General features: G+C 36.7%; 1 protein-coding gene across 2 annotated transcripts in view; it reads right to left on the reverse strand.

Moving 5' to 3' along the window:
* pkmyt1 (protein kinase, membrane associated tyrosine/threonine 1) overlaps positions 1-24,071 on the reverse strand; it is a 48,770-nt gene extending 24,699 nt beyond the window's left edge. The window contains exons 1-7 of one of the 2 annotated variants that reach the window (XM_081392116.1): positions 23,887-24,071; positions 22,657-23,151; positions 21,805-22,042; positions 21,364-21,658; positions 21,126-21,232; positions 10,202-10,374; positions 5,893-6,101 (exon numbers count right to left, since the gene is read on the reverse strand). In XM_081392116.1, coding sequence (XP_081248242.1) covers positions 5,893-6,101; positions 10,202-10,374; positions 21,126-21,232; positions 21,364-21,658; positions 21,805-22,042; positions 22,657-23,025 — 1,391 coding nt within the window. In that variant the 5' untranslated portion in view covers positions 23,026-23,151; positions 23,887-24,071. The remainder of the gene's footprint in view (positions 1-5,892; positions 6,102-10,201; positions 10,375-21,125; positions 21,233-21,363; positions 21,659-21,804; positions 22,043-22,656; positions 23,152-23,886) is intronic. The other variant, XM_081392117.1, reaches the window with a different exon arrangement.
* Between the last annotated feature and the right edge of the window lie 1,718 nt (positions 24,072-25,789).

A 25,789-nucleotide genomic window follows, 5' to 3' on the forward strand; every position in this document is an offset into this window, starting at 1 on the left:
ATTGCTTTATTAATAATCTTCCTGATCAGTTTCATCATCTCAGCATCCCAGATAGCTTAGAAGAACTAGATATTACAACAGAAACGTTTAACTCTCTCTTTTCCAGCACTTTAGACACAGTTGCTCCGTTGCGCTTAAAGAAGATTAAAGAAAATAGTCCAACGCCGTGGTACAATGAGCACACTCAGGCCCTTAAGAGAGCAGCCAGAAAAATGGAGCGCAACTGGATGAAAACAAAACTAGAGGTATTTCGCATTTCATGGAAGGAGAGCTCAATTACTTACAGAGAGGCTTTAAAAGCTGCTAGATCTGCTTATTTTTCAACCCTATTAGAAGAAAATAAACATAATCCTAGGTATTTATTTGAAACGGTGGCTAAACTAACGAAAAATAAAGCTTCAAGCCCAGAAGTTTCCAAGCAACACAGCAGTAATGATTTTATGAACTTCTTCACTTATAAGATTGATAATATCAAGGACAAAATTATAACTATGCAACCGTCTACTACAGTATCGCATCAGGCAGTGCATTGTAGTCTCCCTGAGGAAAAATTTGATTCATTCGTTGCTATAGGAGAGGAAGAATTTACTAAACTCATTAAATCATCTAAATCGACAACATGTATGTTAGACCCTATACCAACTAAGCTACTGAAAGAGATGCTTCCAGAGGTCCTAGATCCTCTTCTTAATATCATTAATTCATCTTTGTCTCTAGGATACGTACCAAAAATCTTTAAGCTGGCTATGATTAAACCGCTTGTTAAAAAAACGCAACTTGATCCTACAGAATTAGTCAATTACAGGCCGATCTCGAATCTACCTTTTCTGTCAAAGATATTAGAAAAGGCAGTATCCTCACAACTGTGTTCCTTTCTTGAAAGAAATGATATCTGCGAGGATTTCCAGTCCGGATTTAGATCGTACCATAGTACCGAGACAGCTCTCGTTAGAGTCACAAATGATTTGCTCTTATCATCCGATCGTGGTTGTATCTCGCTATTAGTGTTACTCGATCTTAGTGTTGCATTTGACACCATTGACCACAACGTTTTTTTAAATAGATTAGAACATTATGTTGGCATTACGGGAAATGCACTAGCATGGTTTAAATCATACTTATCTGACCGTTATCAGTTTGTAGCAGTAAATGATGAGATGTCTCATCGATCACAAGTTCAGTATGGCGTACCACAAGGCTCAGTACTAGGACCGCTGCTGTTCACTCTGTACATGCTACCATTAGGAGATATCATTAGGAAACATGGAATTAGCTTTCACTGTTATGCTGACGATACTCAGCTGTATATTTCTTCAAAACCTAACGAAACTTATCAATTCACAAAATTAACGGAATGCATAGCGGATATAAAAAAATGGATGACTCGTAATTTCCTACTTCTAAATTCTGAAAAAACAGAGTTTCTAATTATTGGACAAAAAACTTCCTCACGTAATAACCTAGAATACTGTCTAACACTCGATGGTTGCTCTGTTAAGTCTTCGTCGTCGGTTAGGAACCTGGGTGTGCTCTTTGATATCAATCTTTCATTTGAAAGTCACGTGTCTAGTATCTGTAAAACTGCATTTTTCCATCTTAAAAATATATCTAAATTACGCCATATGCTCTCATTGACAAATGCGGAACAATTAGTTCATGCGTTCATGACCTCAAGGCTAGATTATTGTAATGCTCTACTGGGTGGTTGCCCTGCACGCTTAATAAACAAACTACAGCTGGTTCAAAACGCAGCAGCTCGAGTTCTTACCAGAACCAGGAAGTATGACCATATTAGCCCATTTCTGTCAAAACTGCATTGGCTCCCTATTAAACATCGCATCAATTTTAAAATATTGCTGATTACTTACAAAGCACGAAATGGTTTAGCCCCGCAGTACTTGAGCGAGCTCTTAACGCATTATAGTCCGTCACCTCTATTGCGATCTCAAAATTCCGGCCAGTTACTAATACCTAGAATATCAAAATCGACTGCTGGCGGTAGATCCTTTTCCTATTTAGCACCAAAACTCTGGAACAGTCTTCCTACCATTGTCCGGGAAGCAGACACACTCTGTCAGTTCAAAGCCAGATTAAAGACACATCTCTTTGACCTAGCATTCACATAATACATTATAGACTTCTATAATTCAATGTTAGGCTGCATAGATTAGGTCAGCCGGAACCGGGAACACTTCCCATAAGTCCTGATGTACTCGTTACATCATGAGAAGAATGGCATCTACGCTAATTTTAGTGTCTGTGTTTATCCCGAGGTTTTCCTGCAGCCTGCCGGATCCAGGCCGTATCCAGATCTGATGAAGGACCTTCACCTGGACCGATGACAACGCAGTGCTGAAGTGCCAACTAGTCTCTCCCTATGGAGGATCCCTCTACCACTATACAGATAAGGCGTTGTCGGGAAAATTCGTTTCGCGTTCCTACCCCAAAGCAACAAAATAAAATAAAATTCTTTATCAAAATTTATAAGGAAAGACAAGTACTTTGTTTAGGCTTGGCTTGTAGGGAATTCCAAACCTGCGTATTTTTAAACGCACATAACTATAGAACCCATTCTAAATGCGCATGTGAATGCCATCAGCGTTTCTCACAGGTTCGTGTTTAAAGTCTGTGTAGAGGGAATGGTGTCGTCTTAGCGGCCCCTAATTTAATAACAAATGATCGTTGCGACGGAAGCAAATCAATCAAAACTAACTTTAGATGGAAAATAACTTAACTCTGCTATAAAGCCAAAACAATCTCTGTTACCTTAAATTATACGCTTATCTCTGTAAAGCTGCTTTGAAACAATCTACATTGTTAAAAGCGCTATATTAATGAAGATGACTTGACTTGACTAGTTTCATTAAAGGAGAACTCCGGTCAATTTTAACATTGAGCTCATTTTTTTGTAAATTTGGAGTGCTGTCAGTACAGAGAACAATGACAAAAATCGGTGTTGCCTCCATCCGTGTTATCCTCTTTTTAAAATTTGCACCCTGTTGACTTCAATGGGGCAAGTTTTAAACCTGCTTTTAGCCTCTTAACATCCTTGATGTGTCATTACAAGTGCACAGCCAATGTGAGTGATTCCTTCAGAGTGAACACGGGTGAATCTGACTGCAGTAGATGTGAAAGATATGAATAAAAGTGATGTTAATTAAGCCAGCGCTCATACCTGTATTTACATCCTGTTTTCGGTCGAAGTCCACAGTAGTCGATTGTCGAGTTCACGCGCATAGGTTTAGTTAAATATGATCACGCGCGTGAACTCGACAATCGACTAATTGAAGACCCCATTGAAGTCAACAGGGTGCAAATTTTAAAAGGAGGATAACGGTGTAGGCAACACCGATTTTTGTCATTGTTCTCTCCAAATGTAAAAAAAAAATGAGCTCAATGTAAAAATTGACCGGAGTTCTCCTTTAAATTCTGAACATTATTTTAAAGCTTCTGCTTGTATTTTTGTGCAGATGTTTTGTTGGAATCACAACACTCACTGGAGCCAAGACAACAAGCATAGAGGCAAAACAAGTGGAAAGGTTTCAGAGAAGAGGAACAACAGTCAACCCTCATGTGTGTGCACATCTTTGAGTGTGTATATATTAACTCAAATAATATATTAATATATTGAAAGACTGAAAAAGTTTTGCCAGTAAAATCCTTGCAATGCCTTGCTGCCAGTTTTAATAAATATTTACTTGCAACACCCTTGACTTGGTTTTTATTCATTTGTAAATGTATTCAGATAGTGTTCATCCTAATGCATTTAAATCAATATATTACAGTTTACTGTTAAAAATTATTATTTTAAGCATTTTAAATGTTACTATTACAACATCATCTTGGATTTTTGGGGTATTTACAGGATTTTATTGGCAACTTTAGTTGCCAGGTAAATACTGTACTTTAGTGAAATTACAAAATATTGCTGTAAAATAAACAACAAGTTTATTTTAGTTGCTGTAAAATATTTCACATACAACAATTAACAGTATTATACTGTAATTAATTTTACAGCAATTAACAATATTTTTACAGGACTTTATTGGCAACTTTTTTGCCAAAAAATTCTATGTTACATTTTTTACAGTGTGGAATGAAAGTGTGAATAAATGCAATAAAAGTGTGAAAATATAGAATGAAACTTGAATACATATAGAATGAAAGTCTGAATATATACATAGTTCCCACAGGCCAATTAATGTCACGTGACCTCCCCGGAGACGCCATCTTTGAGGGCAAAAGCTGCTGTGTTTACAATGTTTTACCATACTGTCTATGAGTTTTACAAGCAAATTTCGAATATTTCTTTCCATTTATAATGTTACGAAAATCATGAAGAGACAAAGTGACAGAGATTATAATGTTACGAAAATCATGAAGAGACAAAGTGACAGAGATTATAAAGAGACTCTATTAACACAAGACAGAGAGAGGTACAATGCGAAAATTTCAGTCATAAATGGTGTGGATCCGTATGCGCTAACAAAGGAAGCACTGAGCACTGATTATGCAGCTTTGCCTCAGATATAGTATTATCATGTGTATCATTATCTGGTATTGGCTAGGAGTTTTAATACATGTGAGCAATTCCGAGCCTGGAAATATGTGCATGAATATGAATATACACGGTATGAAAATAAATAAAACTCGCGTGCAAATTAATTAATGTAATGCGGAACTACTTTATACGCGGGTTCTTTAGGGACATAATCTGAGATTGCCGTGCTGGAATGTGTGTGTGTGTGTGTGTGTGTGTGTGAGAGTGAGAGTCGAGGGCGCGATCGAACAGTGGAAACAATGTTGTTTTTGTATGTTTTTAATATCTCGTAATTTTGTTCATACAGGACATAATTCAAACTGCAAAGTGTTAACTTATATTTGTGTACACTCGCAATAAAAAACAACAAATTCTTGCGTGTTTTGAGGGAGTTTCTTTCCTGTTTATCCTCCCCAGCCATTACCTCCGTCGTTGTTCTGACAAAAGCTTAGTCTTCTCACATTCATGAAGTCTAATGACGGGTATACTGTAAAATCCAAATTTAACTGAACCTACGACACGATTTAAACATCCATTGACCCAGCAGGAGATCACCATTTTCACTTTTTATCACGAAATTAACTCGCTTCAGCTTCTTCTACTATTGTTCTGCCCACAGAAATGGCGCCGGGTCGGCAAATGCTAAAAAACTAAATTTAACTGAACCTCCGGCACGATTGGAACATCCATTGACCCAGAAGGAGATGACCATTTTCACTTTTTAATCACAAAATTTCCGTTTCAGCTTCATCTTCTCATGTTCTGCATTGTACGAATGTTGTGTTCTGCCCTCAGAAATGGCGCCGGGTCGGCAAATGCCCGTATGTTGTGACGTCATGTGGGAACTATGTATAGAATGAAAGTTTGAATATATGGAATGAAAGTCTGAATATATGGAATGAAAGTCTGAATATATAGAATGAAAGTCTGAATATATGGAATGTAACCTGAAAATATGGAATGAAAGTCTGAATATATGAATGAAACAAATATACAGAATGAAAGTCTGAATATATGGAATGAAACCTGATGATTTAAAAGGGAAGTCTGAATAGAGATTCGTAAATTGTGTTACACTTTATTTTACAGTATGTGTACACAGTGTAGTTACTAAAGAAAGTACTGGAAATATAAGGTGGGTAAACTACATGGGTTAATGTTAGGTTTAGGGATAGGTTCATGGTTAGTACCTAGTTATAACCCAACTATTATAATTGCTATAATAAGTACATAGTATGTACACGCAGAACAGGACTGTAAAATAAAGTGCTACCGTAAATTCCTTAGAGAATGATGCATGAAGATCTTTCAGCAACATTTTGCTTTTAATTTCTCATTTGTGTGAATTGTACCTGTGGGTAAAGGTGGGAGTGTGTTCATGGCCATCTGGAGGGAACACACAGTTATGAATGGGGCTTTCGGAGTCAAAGTGAATGCTGCTTACATCTGCGTCTCTCTCCCACCTCTCTCTTGGAGGAGTACAGGTTGATGAGGACTCATAGACCGAGGTAAACAGCAGATTGAGAGAAGATATAAAATTCCAACTGGCTGTAAGGACGAACTGTTGGAGAAAAAAAAAATCCTGTTTAACAAAACATACTTGAATAAGCTCTTAAGGTCTGTTCACACCAAGAATTATATCATATAATAATAATAATAATAATAATAATAATAATAATAATAATAATAATAATAATAATAATTAATATAGCTACAAGCAGTGATTAAGGGTTGGCACACTAACTGTAAAAATGACTAATTAAAAACATCTGTAGATAATTATAGGGACGTCCCGCGTGACGTCACGCCATTTGGAGCAGCCATTTTGACGGTATAGAAAATGCTAAACCGCCGGTGATAATACGAGGTCGTCGGGAAATATTCACCTATTCTTCTATCATGCCTGCGGTGATTATTGAAAAATCCTTCCCTGCTGGCGTCCAAATCAAAGAGTTGCTGACCCATCCGGACTCGTGATACCGATAGCCTGCTAAGCTTTTGTATGCTTTTAATGAAGCTCCGGTGTAGCATGATGGGAAGTGAATAAGGTAGCTGTAAATGTCACCGAACTCAATGTCAGGAAGTTTTTCTACACATTTAATGCCTGTAAAAAGAACTTGTGGTGCTTCATAAGGATCTATGATTCCTAATTCCTTTATCTTACTCTTGTATATGTCTTTTTGTGATGACATGACGTGAAGAGTTGCCCATCTGACGGCCGCTGCGCTAGATAGTGGTCAGTGTTCGTCTAAACCAGTGACGGCGACGCTGCTAAAGTGTGTGAGAACAAATGAATAACATCAGTGCGAACCACGAACATTTATTTATTTGGATTAAATATTTAAATATTCAATTTTAATCGTTCTGTGTCATTTTTCAATGTCAATACTTTCACTATTTACATGGCCAAAATGCTATAATATTCTAAGTTGACTGTCGTTCTCCTCTACCCTGTGTAGCCTACATTAAATAGCCTAACGTTAGCCTATTTAACATCGTTACAGGCACCTCGCGAGCATTCATTCATTCAACTATTTTAAAAGACTGGAATAAACACCAACACACAAGCAATCTTTTTTTTATAGTCAATTTAATTAAAAAATGTAAGCCCAACCGGTATAAAATGTCAGAAAGAGAAAAAAAAAACTGTTAATGGGAAGACAAGCATAGGACTGCTGCAGTTTAGTGGATAAATATATTTAGCCTATTTTTTATTCAGATTGCACAGTTGGAAAGAAAATATATTTATAGGAACATTTCAGCAGGCTCAAGATAATTAATACAGTGACCATTATTCATTATTTTAATCAATTCGCAGCCATAAAACATGTGATAATCCGCATTCTCATGTATGTAGTGCGCTGAAGTATTCCGTCAAAATGGCTGACACGCGGCTAGGGGTCACGTGACTGGGAGACCCCTATAGGCAAAAGTTTGAAAAATTATAAATACAACCACTTGTAATATGATTTCATTGCCAATCACTTTTGGCCAAAAGGTGGTGCTATCACCAAATTGATATGGTCTTGTCACTGGGGGCTGTGGAGTGAAAATGACACAAAATTTGGTGTCAACATGGCAAAGCCCCTCAGATTCATTTGGCATCATGCAATCAAATTAGTTGATACATTAAATGATAATAATTCTGTCTACCAAAATTTTTTGCTGGCATGGTCTGAAGATGATCTGAGTTGAATTTTGGTGAAAATCGGACTAATGATCTAGGAGTTCGAAAAGGTAGTTTTTCAATGTAATTCAAAATAATGGACAGCAAATTTGATACTGTGCCATACTTAGTATCACTGTTCTCTGTGACTGGATGACTGAAGGAATCTATCAAGACCATCTCAATAGCTTAGCTAATTAGCATCAGCTAATGCTCAGCTTCAACGTTGTTATTATAGCCTAGTAAAAACCCCATTAGATTTATAGTTGTTATTTTTTACCTTTAATAATAATCCGAGCTGACTGGGCTCTTGTCAAAAATAAAAAAAATATTTATTTTTTTCTTGAGAAAAATTAACATCTATCTACTGTACCTAATATTTATCCAAATTAATCAAATCAAATCACAATCACAAGATTTGAATTGAAATCGTGAAATTTGTGTCAAGCAATAATAAAAACAGTAGCCTACTAGTCATTGTACCATGTAAACATTGTGACATGTTGTCTCTAAACTTAACAAAACATTCTGTTTAGTTACCAAATGTTTTGACACACAATACACATCCTGCTTAAATGTCCCTGTTTGTCTGGACAGAATGTTCAAAATATCTTATTTTCTTGAGCATATTTGTTCTTATTTATTGTTCTATTTATTTTATACTATTGTACTATTGAGACATTAACAAGTTTGCAGTAATGCAAAGATGTCATTATTTAGCCTAATTTTGTAAAAAATATATATAATTTCAATTTGAAAACACTGTGCATTTAAGTTGTTGTTGCTAGTTTGAGTTCAGAAATATACATTTCAGCATTATCACTAATCTGTGTGTGCATTTTCCTTGAGAATCAAGTAAGTTGACTCATGAAACCATTTGTTTATTATATCGCAATCACAATATTGACCTCAATAATCACAATATGACATTTTCCCCAAATCGTGCACCCCTAGTAGAACTGTCACGGTTGCGATCGGACCAGTGCTGCATGGTCACGAAAGTTTGCATGCGTTTTCAAGCTTTGCTAATTTAAGCATTCCAGCACAAGAATATGCGAAAGAGAACTAGCGCATGCTGTGTTAGAAGTTTTGTGAGAAAATTGCATGCCTCTGACAGCAAATAATAAAACGAATTCTTTCACGTCTCTGTGCGCTTGAATGGACAAATTCACAGATTTATCTAAAAATGCCCACCTTGGCGAGTATCATGAGTAAACATAGTTGGTTATGGTTTAAGTGAATGCAAACAGTAGAGAAAGACAACGTGGATCCGTGCATTAAACATTTTTAATGTTTAAACGATCGCAACCGTGACAGTTCTACTAGGGGTGCACGATTTGGGGGAATGTCATAATGTGATTATTGAGGTCAATATTGCGATTGCGATATAATAAACAAATGGTTTCATGAGTTAATCAAAGACAAATCACTCACTGCTCTTCACTGAATAACTTCAATAAAAATTAGCCTTTATTCAATTTGTACAGTGAAGATTATATGCACTGTTGTTTTACATTTCATAACTTTTTTCAATTTCTGTACCTAAAAAAACTGCAGTTAGACCTACCTGAAAAGCACTAATTATTTTATTTATTTATTTGTGCTTATAGTTTGATTATTTGTTCTTTTTTTATTATTGACTGTTTACTTTTCTTAAATATTATCTTTGAAATTTAAATTAGTTAGATAGTACTTTTAGCTATAGTATTGAAATAGGAATAGAGAATTGTTACATTTCTAAAATGTTGGTGTCATAACCTTATTTATTACAATGCAAGGATACATGGGTCAAAAACAACAAAAACAATACTGATTCCCAGCCCTATAAATATGATATGTTTTAAAGTAATATGAATGTTTAGACATGATTTTATTTGACAGTTCTGGATAGTTTATGAAGTGTTTACAGTAAAATACTGCCTCATCAATTAAGTTTTTGTTTGTGAATTTCTGCTCAGATATAGATGTTTTGAATGAGCTAGTAATAGTTAAGATATAATATGACAGCGCTGAGAGCGTCTGTCTCTGGTTCAGCGCCAGCCAACACGCAAACGCAAATTTGAATTTATAAGTTGATGATCATGCAATCTGAACATTCTAATCACACCGGTTTAAATCAAAGGGTTAAACTAGCGATCACATGCGGTGATGATGCTTCTTACGTCTGTTTCGGAGAACCAGAGGGCAAATATTTCAACAGACAGCTGAGGCATTTAAGTGGCACTGAAATGAGGCACCGAAATCTGCGTTTTGATCCGGTCCGGTTACATACCGGACTACCGGTTACTTGGTACCTACTCATCATTTGTTTGGTACAAGAAAAACAGGAAGAACCGGCAAGTCAGTTGACCCCAGAGGGTTAATATAGAGCTAATATCCCAGATAAATCCTTAAGCACATGAATGAGCAGGGTGCTTTTTAACTTCACCTTTTTTGTAAACTGGATATATACACAGAAATGTGTATATTTCCAGTATGCATTATGTAATGCTTACCTGACACCAGTGGAATAAGGACAGAAAGCTCTCAATGATGCAGAGGGAAACCTGTCGTCTCCACTTGCGTTTGCACACTGTGGGCAGAGAGAGCAGCTGCTGTGCTGTGGCTCTTTTGCAGGGCTCTGGGGTTAGCATAAGTTGTAGCATATACTGCATGTCTTCTGATAGCCCTGAAACACACACATGCACAAATGCTAGCATGTAGGGCAACTGTTTTGGGAAAAAAAATTCTAATCGCATAAGTTGGCTATGTATTAAGTAAATGTGAACGGTAAGGGCAAAAAAAAAAAAAAAGGCCTGTGTCACTATAATGGATCTGTGTATTAGATCTTAAAGTGACAGCAGCCTAATATACCTTTTACCAATCACATTAAATAATTTACACTGCAAAATTACAACTGCAATAAATAATGTTATGAGATTAATGTTTTAAATAAATTTCTAAATAAAATGAGGTTCAGTTTGGAAAAAACTGAGTCAATGACACCGATTCGTTCAAAACGCTAAAGCATTCAGTATCAAAACTCAGCTGAGTTTTGCTTTGAGAAAGCGCAATAGTTTTGCTTTGATCTTTGTTTGGAACTATTACATGCATTACACAAATAGTACAAAAAGAGTCAATACTGGGTCTAAAATGTAAGTAACTTAATATTAACTACTTGTTTATTGAACTATAAAATAAATGTAACATTTGCATTCGTGATAATATTCGGCTAAACACCTCCCTTGGTCGTGTTATGTTACTTAACTATATTATGTTATAAATAAACTAAACATTTAGAATTTTTACCTCAGTATGTTTCTTCACGTGTGCTGTTACGCTCATTTGTTTTGATTTCTCCACAAAAGTCTCTCACAAAGAGACAGGCAGTGTGAGCCTCAACAGCATGACCTTGTTACCAGAAAATACACTATTCAATATCAATCGCTGTTTACACAGAATGTAGGCCTAATAAAATCAGAATCATTCTTGTGTTTCGATGCTTCCCTAGTTACAGGGTTCCTACACATTTTCCATTTCAAAATTCCATACTTTTCCAGACTCAGATTTCCAAACCTCTCTGTAGATTTTCAGACCATATTTAAAGTGCCCCTATTATGCTTTTTCGAATATTCCCTTTCATGCAATGTGTAATGCAGCTTTCTGCAAAGTTATGAAGATGAAAGAGCACGCAATAAATAAAGTTGTTTCTCAAAAGAAAGAATCGACTCTGAAGTCTGAAAACCACCTAAACGAGTTATCAGGAATTTGAATCTTACTTCCGTGACGGCTACACATTACTGGGCAACACATTTGCCTAATGCCCACCTATGTTTTATGTAGTCCGCCTGCAAACACTGTAGCGGGTTCGTGTTGTGTTTGTCGAGAAGATGTTGTTTTCTGCTCTGCAAAAGCAAAATCTCTTTGTAAACCCTTTCAAAAGATGCGGATGTGAAGAGTCTGGTTAAAATTACCACAGCAATACAACAGCAGTAGGGTAAGTGTACCCATTAAGCCCATGTACCCTTTAAGCCCACTTTCAACTCTGAAGTCAAATTTAAAAAAGAGAAAATAATATTTTATGCTGCTTATTATTTTAACCAATCCAGTGATTTGTTACTTCCCTGGCATTTTTTATTGCATACCAATTACATTTGGCAATGTTGAGTTAGCCCCACCCATGTGCATGCTTTATCAGGGGACCTCACACAAAGTCACCCCAAAACTTTGGTGTTTCGGGACCCTTCAGAAATCAACACATTTCTGCAATTTTCAGCCATTTCTTTGGTAACTACATTGATATTATGTCAAATAAGAGATAAATATATTGTTTTTTGTGTATGAACAAATAGTAATTTATCATTTTATATCATTTTCCTTTAAATGAAAAGATGAGTTTTATTAGCTTGCGTTCAAAGCTAATCTCTAGGTCAAACCATTAGCCTTTCAGAAAGATAGACTGCCAAAGAATTAAGCATGTGAACTGCAAACAATAAATGTTTTGTGATTCTTTTTACATTCATTTACAAATAAATACATCATAAATTGGTTTGTAGAGAAGATTATTTTTATAAATTAACTTTTTTTTAAGATGGGCTTAAATGGTACAGTGCCACAAAACACATGCAAACTAGAGCCAACACAAGCTAACTTTGAATGACAAAAACGTAACATTTCTCAATGTGGGCACAATGAAAATTACAATGATACTTAGTCCACAGTATATTTAAGCTCTATGCATGTATTTGTAAACATATCTCACGTTTTGAAAGGAAAACATTGTCTTTTTTTTTAAACTGGGAGGGAATTCCCTGCTTACATGGGTCACGGGGGGATCTAAAGATTATGGGGGAGGGAGAATAACTTTTGATGCATCGGTCTAATTTAATCATTTGTATGCATGAATTGTGCATTTCCAGTTCTCAAAACAGTTAAAAACAAAACTAAAACTAAAACTTTATACAAAATACATCATGCTCTTCTTCGCTAAACGAACAAACAATTCATTGTCTGTGGCTGTGTTTGTGCGCACGGGAAATATGCTGCGTATAACAATAGAAAACAAGGAGAAATGCGCAGTCACATGCTCAAACAATCAACAACGTCGCTCTAGAGGTGCGTTCCATTTGACCGTAAGTGGACTGCGAACTGGACTTCACAGGGTATTCCGCCATCTTAAGTAAGATTCCAATCCGAAGGGAGCGAACATGTTCAGTTCGAAGGGCACTGCGCACGGCATAGGGAATAAGGGAACATCGATACATCACTTCACAGGAAGTGGAGAGCGATGATCACCCAACTGTCATTTCGCGCACCACGTCATCACCAGTCAGAACGGTCATAACTTACGATGGAGGAGTTTACGTATGTGTGTAAGTATTCATACATTTCGCCATTGTTAAACAAATGACAGTATTTTTAACGGTTTTTGTTGTGAATATTAAATATACTATTTTTGATGATTAAAATTTACCTCAGTGAATGCAGCCAGCTTAGCTAGTTTGTGAAGTAAAGTGATTTTATTTTAGGTAGTTGTAAAATAGTGCAATATAATTGTAAATATATAATATAATAATAAAAATTAAAATATGAATGTAGTCCTATATATATTTATGTTATATCATAATCTGCGCGACTCCGTCGTTGACTTTATTTGATGACGTTTGCAGGGCGTTTCAAATGAGCGGTAATTGTCAGTGAAGTCCACTTCAACTGATATACCGTGCTCAGGGAGTAGGGGAGCAGTGAACACTGCATATGGACCCTGTCAAATGGAACGCACATTAGATGTGTAAAAACAAGTGGAAAGCGCGAGCGCGCCGCTGTCTCCTATCCACAAGCGCTTGTTCTCCTGTGGCGTCTGTCGTTGCTATGCAACCATGAACTGCGCTCTCCATGATGACAAGAGCTGTGTCTGAAATCGCTCCCTATCCACTATATAGTGCACTATTTAGGGTGTCGGACATTTTGTAGTGGTGTCCGAATTCTGAGTGAACGACATCATTCCCTACATTCTTCACTACTTTTACTCACAATCCTCTCTGAATTCGAGTGTACATATGATGTACACTTGCTGAGACACTATTTCCCACAATCCAACACGATAAGGCGATAGAGCGCGAATGAAAAATAAACAAAAATGTCACCATGGCAACGGTGCACGCGTGTTAGAAAACAATCATTTATAAGACCAGACGCCTGGTTATTTATTTATATATACAGTTATATCTATATTTGAATAAACAAATGTGTTATGTAGTGTTTTGTTCTCTTTTATTTTCACATATAAATGTAAAAAGTAAATAAATATGACAAGCAAGTGTTTTTATTATCTTTTTTTTTAATCAAATAACGCAATAAACGTGAAAAATACATACATACAATTGTTACATACAATTCATACAGCCAAAAAAAGGAAATATTAAAGATGGGTAGGTAATGTTTATGACAAATTGTCCGAGCTCTCTGGCGCGTGATAATTATGTCAGTGTCCGAATTCTTTGCTGAAGTAGTGCACTCAACTGCCATTCACTATGTAGGGATTAGTGAATGAGTGAACGAGTGAGCGGTTTCAGACACAGCTAAGGAAGTATCAGCAAAAGATTAATAGATTTCTAGCCCTTGCATTAGCTTTACTACTAGATATATTTATGGAGATGAAAAATAATAAGGCGCCCTGTACAGCTATGATCAGCTGTTCGGCCGAGCATTCAATGTTGTTATGCTGCAAGCTGATCAGTTGGTTCGTTGCTGCCGCACTCTATCACTCGCACACCATAAAGAGCAAATTGTTTTTTAATGTTTCAATTTCATGATTAAAATGACATAATTTGGAAGCGGATAATTTCTTCACAAACAGCTCATTATGAGTCAATGTTAGAATGCGGTCCAGCTCTGATTGAGGAATTAAATTCGAAAATAAAAGACAGTTTGACATCTTTTTTCTCGCATCTGTGAATTTATTTTTTAATCATTTGTTCTGAGATGAAGCAAATATATTTGTGCGGGAATTTCTCGCACTATAAAAGCTAACCTTGCGGGAATGGTTTAAATTATGCGCAATTCCCGCACCGAAATTCAAGCCCTGAAATGGCAGCGGGATGTGTAACTCTAGCATATAGCGCATATGTCATATAAAGTTAGGCAAGGCCAAACAGCGTTATCCATGTTGTTGCGATTGCATCGCTAGAGTAAACTAATAGTGAAACTGATAGCGTTTTTCATTTAATTACAATATGTGGACTGACGGTAGGCTATAAAAATCAGCGTTTCTGTGTAGGTGATGACAAACATCTTGACAGCAGCAATCAAAGCATCGCTAATTACGGTAGACCATAATTTGAGATAGTAAATTTGTTCCTAATCAAAGGTAACACTCAACCACAGAACAGCTGGGTGAGTTTTGTATTGGCTTATTGGATACAGTAAATGGAGACTGTCAACTTCTTTTCAACAGGCTACTATTTCATCACCCAAAACACTCCCACTCTCTGCTATATATTCATAACCAATTATTTCAAAACCAACAACCAAGCCCAGGGCTCTACAGTGTGCCCATTTCATTCGCACATGCGAGTAAATATTTCGGCGTGCGAACGTGAAAAAATATTTGGGCGCACTCGTGCGAGTGACAGCATTTTTCTATAGAAACAGCTGCAAATACATCATCATGAGGAGGGGCAGAGTAGGACACTATATTACCGGGAGATCAGTTATTTAGGCCTAAATCTTAAGTAGCTAGTCTGTAGCCTCATAAAAAAAAACTACAGTTCCCACACACGAACTATTTTAGGGCCCTATAATTTCCGCGATCACGGACGGAATCGCGGAATTGGCAAATTAACGCGGAATCTAGTGTCAACGCGGAATTTTACATATTTGGAATAAAATTCTGTTTTTGTGTGGGACAAAAACGTATGTCTGAGGAAAATCGCATATTACTGAAAGAACGAGCAGAGAGAGGGGCCCGGTCGCGCGCGCGTCTTCAAACTGTCTTGCTCTCTCTCACTCCCTCGCGCTTATTAATCTAAATCAATTGAGAATTGACACAATGGTAAAAGATCGGAGGAACGAGGTTTCACGTGGAGCATTCGGATATTTTTTTTTCTGAATTAGGCTACCGCTGTGTGTGAATTGTGCAAAAAAAACTTTTTTACCTTTCCTTCTTCTCTGAAAAGCGTTCCGCCCATTCAGCTGACATAAAAAAACACTTTCAATAAACTAAACAAAACCTATCCAATGATGAAATGTTTTCTGTGTTGACAAATCTTGTGCGATGTCCTAAAACTGCCGGGATAATCACACAACGCGTACAAGTCTGCTAATGGTACGTCCGATTCGCGAACTAATGACTCCTTTGAACCGATTCACTTTAATGAATGGTTAAAACAACTGATCTGTCCAACACTGAATCGGTTCGGTGTATAACAAAATCGGTAACACTTTACAATAAGGTTCCATTTATTAAACTCTACTTAACTAGATCAGTTAACATTAACTATTAATAAACTGCACTTCTACAGCATTTATTAATCTTTATTAATGTTAATTTCACCATTTAGTAGCCTACATTATTTTTTATTATTTTTTAAATGAAAAGTTGTATTTGTTAACATTAGTTAGCTTAATGCACTGTGTGAAGTAACATTAAAAATACAGGGTTAGGGTTAACTAAGATTAACAAAGATTAATAAATACAGTAACAAATGTATTGCTCGTGGTTCATGTTAGTTAGCCTAATACATTCACTAATGTAAACAAACCAAACCACATTTAACATCTCTTAAAATGAGAATTTTGTTTGTTACCTCAATAAATTTAGGGTCATTCCTATTTTATTTGTGTACATTTTAATCATTAACATTAAAAACACTCTTTTTACGACTAAAATTACAGTAAAGGGTAAAAAAAAAACTGAATTCCCAAAAATTAAAACGGAAAAAACAGAATTTGCAAAAATTAAAACGGAAAAAACGGAATTTGGGAAAAAATAAAACGGAATTTGGGAAAAAATAAAACGGATTTTATAGGGCCCTACTTATTCAGATCAGCACAGAGGGGCCCTCCCTGGAACTGTTTGATCCTACAAAATGTGCTGAAAATTGGCTGTCTGCAGGAAAGAGGTCAAGGCGACCAGGCTACAAAGCTTGGCCAAGTGACTCAGACATGATCTTCATTTCAGATAAAATGTGAAACATACAGAGGGTCGAAATACAATGATAAATGAAATCTACATGACGATAAAATAGAATTAAATTAAAATCTTTTGTTTGAAAGTTTTGGTCTGATGTTCTTAACCTTACAATGAGCATTGAAAATTTAATTGTTGAATAATTCTAATAATAAAACTATAATGATAAACTTATACAACAAAAATGACTGTGCCCCCAAATATTTGTCTGTGCTCCTAAAAATTTTTATTTAGGCGCACCAGTGCTCCTTGTTCAAAAAGTAAGTGTAGAGCCCTGACGCCACATAAACAATGCCATTGGCACTAGTCTACATTGCAGACATGTCTCTTAATGCACATAACTTTTCACCTTTTTGCACAATCTTGAAAAAAGTACTATTGTAGAAATTCTCAGATCAAGCAAACTTCAACGCACCCTTATCCACTACCTGCTCACGTTAGTGAACCGCACCCAAGCAAGCACACTTCGCAGTTCTTCCGGAAATGCATTCTAGTTATGTTTATGCTTCATGAGAGATGTTTTGCGAAGTAACTATGTATCGCAAAAATTTACTAATGGCGATTAGCCAAATATAATCGTAAAGATGTATGCTCGTATGTGACAGTACATTGTTAGAACAGTAGCTGTTAGTCTAACTTGTAACGGTAGGTATCTGTCATTAACGTAAGTATAAGCACAAGCCTAAGTCACTATGTGTAACAGATATCAAAGATACAGCTATTCATTTAGCTGACGCTATAAGTGAAAGCGACCAGCTGTATTTTTTAACTAGAGCAGAGCTGGCAACCCGGATGCCGAAACACTACTGACTTCGTGATTAGTAGATAGGTGGAGGGTGGCGCATCAGGCCAAAACACAACATGACATCAACATCAGTTGAGGGTTGCAACTTCACTTTTAAATGACAATATCCTGGCCGGACTACTGTTGTCAGTGATATAAGTATTTGAAATGAACATGATGACTTAATGTCTAGTGACATATCAGGGCCATTTTATGATTAATTGAAATACATGTCTTACATACGGTTCCTTTATGAACGTAATACACAAATATAATTCAAACTAAGTACTGAATATAAACTAGGTTAAATGTCAAATTTCATTTACGGCTATATAAATTAAATAAATGCAGCCTGTAAATGGCAGCCTTGAGCACCCGGTAATTACATAAACATTTAATGAACTATACTTAAACCCAGATACTCAGGGCTTGAATTTCGGTGCGGGATTGCGGGTATTGCGCATATTTTTTATCATTCCCGCAGGTCTCCCATTTATAATGCGGGAAATTCCCGCAAACATTGATTCACTTTAGCATGTAGGTTCAGGTTGTATTAGTAAATTAATCCACGCAGATGGAAAATCAAATCAGTCATTTTAAAACTGTCTGCGAGACGCAATTTCACAAACAGCGTGAGTGATTCAGCGGCGCTGCGTCTTCTATCTCGCGTCTCTCAAAATGGGTTGCACAATGCAATCGTTAAGCGCGCAGCAGGCGGCGGAAATACACTCTCGCGTTTCGGGAGTCGATCGGGCCAGCATTGCATCACGAGTAACTAAAGTTTACCATTTGCACGTCTTTTCAAGTCTCACCAGTTTAAACAGTCACGCGATTTTAAACTCTTCGGTACTTGCGCGCTGTCTGAGAAGCTTTTTTCTCTGCACACATACATAGAGTAAAGCAGCCTCACAAACAGCTCGCGGGTAACAAAAGTTATTTTTCGTGGATTATAAATCGCTTTAACAGTCAAAAACATAAGAAAATGATGTCAATTTCGGTCTTGGAGAGTATCCTCTAATCTAAACACAGTCGGTTATGTCTTAAATAAGCATAAATCGCACGTGACCGTATAATGAAAACAGGATCCGTGCACTAGCTCTTAAAGGGACAGCAGCCATATGTGTCTGTCATTAATTTGTTTGTCAAAACAACAAAACATAGCTTTCATTTTAAGGAATCAGGATTAATAGCCTATGAATTTAATTTAGTCAGGACTAAAATACTACCCAGTGTTATTTTACATTTGATTAGGCTACTTTATTCAGTCTCTGTAGTATTTCTGAATAGCCTACTAGTTTTAGACCTAAGCAAAAACTTTTCTCTTTATTTCTCTTTATTGATATCTTTATTCTATTGTATTTATTTGTGCTACTTTTTTCAATTTAATTCAAAGATTGAAATCAAGCTTCCTTGAGTTGTGTAAATTCTTAAGAACAAAATGACCCCATTGTAAAAATGCAATGAGTAGGCTAAGCATACATTTAGGCGAGATAAATGTAATTAAAAAAAAAGTCTAAACTCCCCCCTCAAATTAAAAATTCCCCCCCATAAGAATCACCTAAGGGGGGATTTCCCCCCCATTTTCCAAAATGAAATTCAGGCCCTGATACTGAAATAATAGCCTTTTACAGATAATCCAGTATGCTGAATTACGTACTTTTTAATTTAATTACTATTTCTTCCTTTAGAGACCAAGGCACTTCTCCACTGTTGGACTGAACGGTTCTAAGAATGCTAAGGAAAGGTTCCAGTTATATTTCCACTTCAGCCTTGTACAGCACGGCATGATTACAACCCGTTCTTGGACTGGAATTCTCAGCATTGTTAGCTAACCTTGCTGAACCGTGCTGCTAGAACGCGCGAAGTGACGTCGCATCTCAGAATTGGTCACTTGTCTGCTGCCTGACTAGCAGTTTCTCTATAGCTGTCTAAGAGTGCTATTTGAGAGACGTAAACACAAATTAATAATAAATTAAAATAAATATCTGATCATGCCCCAGAACACGGTTTCTATTTACATCTCGTCTGTAAACTCTTGCGTTACCAAGGCAAAAACTGACACACTTGTATTGCATTCCAAAGAGCTCCGTTATCAGCCCCACAGAGGAAAATGAAACCATATCCATACCGGAATGAAACAGTTAAGCAAAGACAACGATTTGGCCTGACAGTGGAAAAGCGAATTAAAGTGTAATTGTCAGTACTTTTTGCAACAAAATAAAAGCTTCAACAAAAGCCACAGCAGAACTGCATCACACAGCAGTGTTGGTGAATGAATCTGCGGCTTTGAACAAATTGTGAGAGTCAATGATTCATTCATAATTACAGCCACTTGCTTCGTTACTGAATGAATGAATGACTCGATGACTCACTCATTACTGACACCTACTGGCGGTTTTAATTTAAAATTTAAAAGCATCACGTTTTTACCATCATTGCATATTTCTCTATTGAATTGTTATTTATTTAAAGCATTATTTATTTTATAAAGGTACTGGAAATGCACTGGAAAAATTTATTTGAGGTGGAAAATATTGTCCCTTACTGAAAAAGGTGTGAGAGTAAACTGCAGAGAGGGGGTACGCAGAAGGATGTTAAAAGCCTTAGGGCGCACGCCACTCTAAAAAGTTTGAGAACCACTGATCTATATGATATCCATTTAAACAACATAGACTAAACAATATATAGACTGAAATCGCGAAATGGCTTTAAACAATATTAAATTGTGAGCGAGACTTCTCAGCAATGAACAGGGTATTAAGTGATTTTAAACCATAATTCAAGAAAGCACAATTTGAAAATTGTCAATTAATTTTCTCTTGTGCTATCTTCCAAAATGGTTATGCAAGTTTGTTTCTATTTCATATCAAAACTGACATGCGAAATAAACTTCAAAGAGAGCACCTTGCTGCTTGCTTAAGGATTAGTAAACGGACCTGCCCCTGAAGTCTATCCATACAGGCTGGCCTTAGAAAGGTTTTTTTTTTTTTTTTTTTTTTTATTCATTGCTCATACAGAAACTGTCAACTTTGTAAAGTTGAAAAAACTCAGTTTTGGGAATCTTCATTATGAAAATATTTGTTCATGCTTGTAGTACAATTTTATGAATATGAATTTATGCATAATGTGAATTTCTAATGTGATTATTTCTAAATTATTAGTTAATGATATTGAGTATTTTCTGTAATAAATAGTTCAAACCTTTGTTTGACTAGTTTATTCTGAACACGCTCAATAAGCGCCACGCCACAAAATAAAAGTCACAACAACAAGCGCGGCTTACGTCACTTAGGAAAATGTTCCTAAGAGAACCACCCTGGTGGCTAGTTCCTAGAAGTAAGTTTCTAGAACTACCCGGTGTGAAACCCCTATTGTGTGAAACTGCAAGGCCCTTAAAGTGTCCCTAAACGTACCAAGAACATTTTCAGCATTTCACTTAGCCACATGAAATGATAATGTACAGTACCATTTGTGAATTCTGCGGGTAAGTGACCCTTTCGGAGCTGCTGCCAGTCATCTTCTCCTTTAGGAACTTCAATGTTACAGGCCAACTCCAGGATGGAAACACCCAAACTAAAAGAGAATAGAAGAGAATAGAATATACAAATCTTTATACAATAATTTACAATTTATACAAATCACAAAATAACTAATTTGGTTCTTACCGCTGACATTTAAATATAAACAAGATAACATTCACTAACCTAAAGATGTCTGCAGCAGTCCCATACTCTCCTCTCAATAGCTCAGGGGCCATATATCTGGGGTCTCCTTCCTGTAAATCATCATCCATCTTCATTTCTCTCTTTTCCTCTATCTCTTGTTTTTGGACATCTCTAGAAAGCTTGATCAACAAGCCAAAGTCTCCAAGTTTGAGCCGTCCAGACTTTGTAATGAAAATATTTGCTGGTTTGATGTCCATATGGGCAAACCCATGAGTGTGCAAGTGGTCGAGCGCTGAAAGCATGTCACACAGGTATGTCCAGGCATTTGTCTCACCTGGTACAACACAAAACACACACACACACTCGTCTTGAGTAACTTATATTTGCAATGCAATGCAAAAAAAATGCAATGTTTTAATATAAACCACTCTTTTGTTGCGGTCATTGGTGAGGGAGTTTTTCTTGTGTAGTTTGCTGTACCAGTGTGAAATGACGTTTCCTCAGCGTATAGCTGTAGGCTGGTACAGCAGAGTTCAGTCTGGATGTAGAGGTGACCAGCCTCCTCCCAAGCCGCAATGAAGCCCAGCACGTAAGGATGTGGCAGTAGTCTCTCATGATTCCAAGCCTCAGTAATGCTTTTTGCTCGTTCAACCTCACCACGGAACCGCTGCACTGAACGCTTCACAGCGTACTGGCAACCATCCAAAAGACTCACCACCTGACAGACAAAAATGAATGAATGAATGAATGAATGCATTTATATAGCACTTTTAGATACAACTGTACCGTCAAAGTGCTTTACAATGGGATCAGGGGTCTCTCCTCAACCACCACCAGTGTGCAGCATCCACACACCAGCTTTAGGTGGAGAAGAGAATAAAGCCAATTCAATGGAAGGGGATTATTAGTAGACCATGATAGATAAAGGGCCAGTGAGGAAATTCAGCTAGGACACCGGGGTTACACCCCTACTCTTTACGAGAAGTGCCATGGGATGTTTTATGACGACAGAGAGGACAGTCACCTGAAGAACATCAGAAAAAACACAGTAGCATTAGTGTATTCATTGATGATCTTGAAACATCACCATTATCTGAAATGTATCATGTATAAATGTATTATATGTATCAGTTTCAGAGTACATTCTTTACTTCAGCCAATCAAGTCTAGTATTTTGAAAAATATTTGAGACATTGGGCAGAAAAAGATGGTGGCTGATATTACTTCTCACCGGAAATAGAAGTACACATCCTGCAGAAATAGTATGAATATAACATAAACCCTTAGAAGGCATTTAGCATGTCTCACCTTGAAAACCTCACCATGTCTCACCTTGAAAACCTCACCAAAGGAACCTCGTCCAATCAGGCCCAGGTTGATAAAGCACTGGCTGAAAAAAGACTGCAGTCGAGACGGGTCGTACACAGAGCGAGAAGGGGGTGACTCAATAAGGGAGCGTGACAGGGGCGTCCACGGAGTGGGGTGATGGAGAAACACTCGGCTGAGGGGGGAGCATCCTTTTGATGGTGGCCGTGGCGGTAAAGAATGAGATAATGGCCGCGGAGGGGACAGGGAGGAAGATGATGAGGAAGAGAAGGGAGGTCTCCGTTTCTTTAGGGAAAAGGACTGCTGGGCATGAAAGAAGTGGGTAGGCAGAGGGAGAGGGGCGCTGACCACTGATGTCTGATAAGAAGACGACATAGAAAATGTATAGTCAGTTCTTCTAATGTAAATGTAGGCTTGACAAATTTTCAGAAGATTACTTCAAATTATAGAATTGTGAATGCTGACTGCTTATCCAGATGCTCCACATCAATATGCACTAACCTATAACAGAACAGGAGATGGGGTGTTTAATATTACGACTGAAATATAATTTATGACATAAAATACACAAATGAAGAAAACAATACCAAAACAAATATATATTCAACCATCAATTACTAAGTTGACAATACTACAAGGTACCATTACAAAAAATTGTGGCAGTAAAACAGTACTTTGATGGTATCAGATGGTGATACCATAGCACTGAATAATTACCATTACCAAAACATGGTAAAAACCATGGTACTTTTGTTAGCGACAAATTATTTGAAGATAAAAGACTTGTCTTGATGATTACCATAACGGTAACCACATTGGTTACTTTTTAATAGTCCACGGAACACCAGCACAGTATGCAGGCCTAGCCTAAGTTACATCACAGAATACCAAGTGTTACCAGGGTAAATCTACATGGTATTACCATCGCATTTATATATAAATAAAACAGTAACATACTTTGTGGCACAAATTAAAGTATAAATTGTGTACCGTGAATGATCATTTAGGAGAATATTTCAAATAATATTACATTATGTGCCACAGTACATCGACAGATAATACAAATTGGCATTATCCGATTAACCTGTGTTAAGAAAAAAAAAGTTCTTATCGGAACTGAAGCAGTTGTGATGATATAAAATGAACTTTTAAGAAAGTAAACATAAAAAAGAAATGCACTCCTTCAAAGGGATCTTCCGTCACAAATATTTATTATGTTTCAGAAACGTTACATACCTACATGTTGTGTTGCTCTTGGTTGGTATTCAAATATCCATTTCTTTTAATCAATCAAATATATTATTATTAATCATATCTCGCGCCATACGCGTTCAAATACTTCAGGAGCGGGCGATGACGTGACACTGTGTGCGTTCTCGGTGCATTGTGGGATAGTGGAGAGTTCTTCTTCTTCTTCTTCTTCTCGCTCTCTCTCCACCGGATGTGCCAATACATATAGTGATTTTTTTTTTTTTTATGCTTCAACAACACAAACAAACAAATCTCTGAATATATAACCGCAATTGTCCAACGCATAGTGACATGTGCCATTGGCTTCTGTGCGTCAGATGCCATGTCACTTAATGTTACAGAAAGGCATTTATAACTGAAAGATTTACAAACAAGACTGAGCTTACATTCAATCATCACATCACAATAAAGACAAAGGGGAAAGAAAGAAAGAAAGAAAGAAAGAAAGAAAGAAAGAAAGAAAGAAAGAAAGAAAGAAAGAAAGAAAGAAAGAAAGAAAGAAAGAAAGAATTAAAGAAAGAAAGAAAGAAAGAAAGAAAGAAAGAAAGAAAGAAAGAAAGAAAGAAAAGTCGTTTATTATTATTATTATTATTTTTATAAAACCAAAATCTTCCAATAAGGAGTACAATAAAATGCTTTGGGACTTTTCATCCCTCTCAGTGTCTTCAAATATACTAGAAATTCCTCATTAAAAACCAGTAATCATGGAGGAATTTTGAAAAATGTACATTTGTGTATGTAAAATTTCAGCAAAAGCAACACATTATTTATTACATGATACCTTTTTATCCTTAGTCAAGTCAAGTCAAGTCAAGTCAAAGTTTATTTATATAGCACTTTTTAAAAACAACAGGTGTTTAACAAAGTGCTGTACACACATATCCTTTATCAATAATGCAAACAACCAACATGACTTAAAAAAAAGGACTAAAAAACAAAAACAATAAAACAATACTCTCACATAGCATCACATGCCAAGCATCGAAATGCTCTTTCACCTCTGCTTTTTAATTTCACCCGAGGGACAACCAACAGCAAATGGTCAGCAGACCTAAGCGCTCTTGACGGAGCATATTGCCTAATCAGTTCTGACATATACTTAGGAGCAAGGCCATGAAGCGATTTAAAAACAAACATCAAAATTTTGAAGTTAATTCTAAAATAGATTGGCAACCATGAAGAGAGGAAAGAACAGGTGTAATATGTTCGCGCTTTCGTGTCCCTGTCAACAAGCGAGCTGCAGCATTCTGAACCCTCTGCAGTCTAGAGAGAGAGGCCTGACTAATGCCTATATAGAGGCCATTACAATAGTCTAGACGCGATGAAATAAAAATGTGGAGAAGTCTTTCAAAGTCTCTAGAAGACAGAAATGATTTCACCTTGGTGAGTTGTCTCAATTGGAAAAAGCTCGATTTAACTACCAAGTTAATCTGTTTATCCAATTTAAAATCACAATCCATGGTGAAACCTAGATTTTTGACATAAGGTTTCACTAGTGGATTCAACTCACCAAGATCAAAATTTAGTGATTCGTAAGTACCACCGGGAGTAAAAAGCATAACCTCTGTTTTGTTTTCATTAAAACATAAACAGTTCTGTGCCATCCAAGCTTTAATTTCCTCGAGACACTGGAATAAAGGCGCTAAGTTGCAAGTGTCTTTTCTTTTCAAAGGCAGAAAAATTTGGGTATCATCTGCATAGACATGAAACGAAATTCCAAATTTCCTAAAGATATGACCCAGGGGCAGTAAATACAAGGCGAACAACATAGGCCCCAAAATTGAGCCCTGGGGGACCCCAGACGTGAGAGAAGCCGTAGAGGAGACAAATTCTCCAAGGCGAACTGCAAAAGTTCTTTCGGACAAATACGACTTAAACCATGCCAGCG

Source organism: Scardinius erythrophthalmus (genome assembly GCF_964197995.2).
Source record: "Scardinius erythrophthalmus genome assembly, chromosome: 18".
In the NCBI taxonomy this organism is placed as follows: domain Eukaryota; kingdom Metazoa; phylum Chordata; class Actinopteri; order Cypriniformes; family Leuciscidae; genus Scardinius; species Scardinius erythrophthalmus.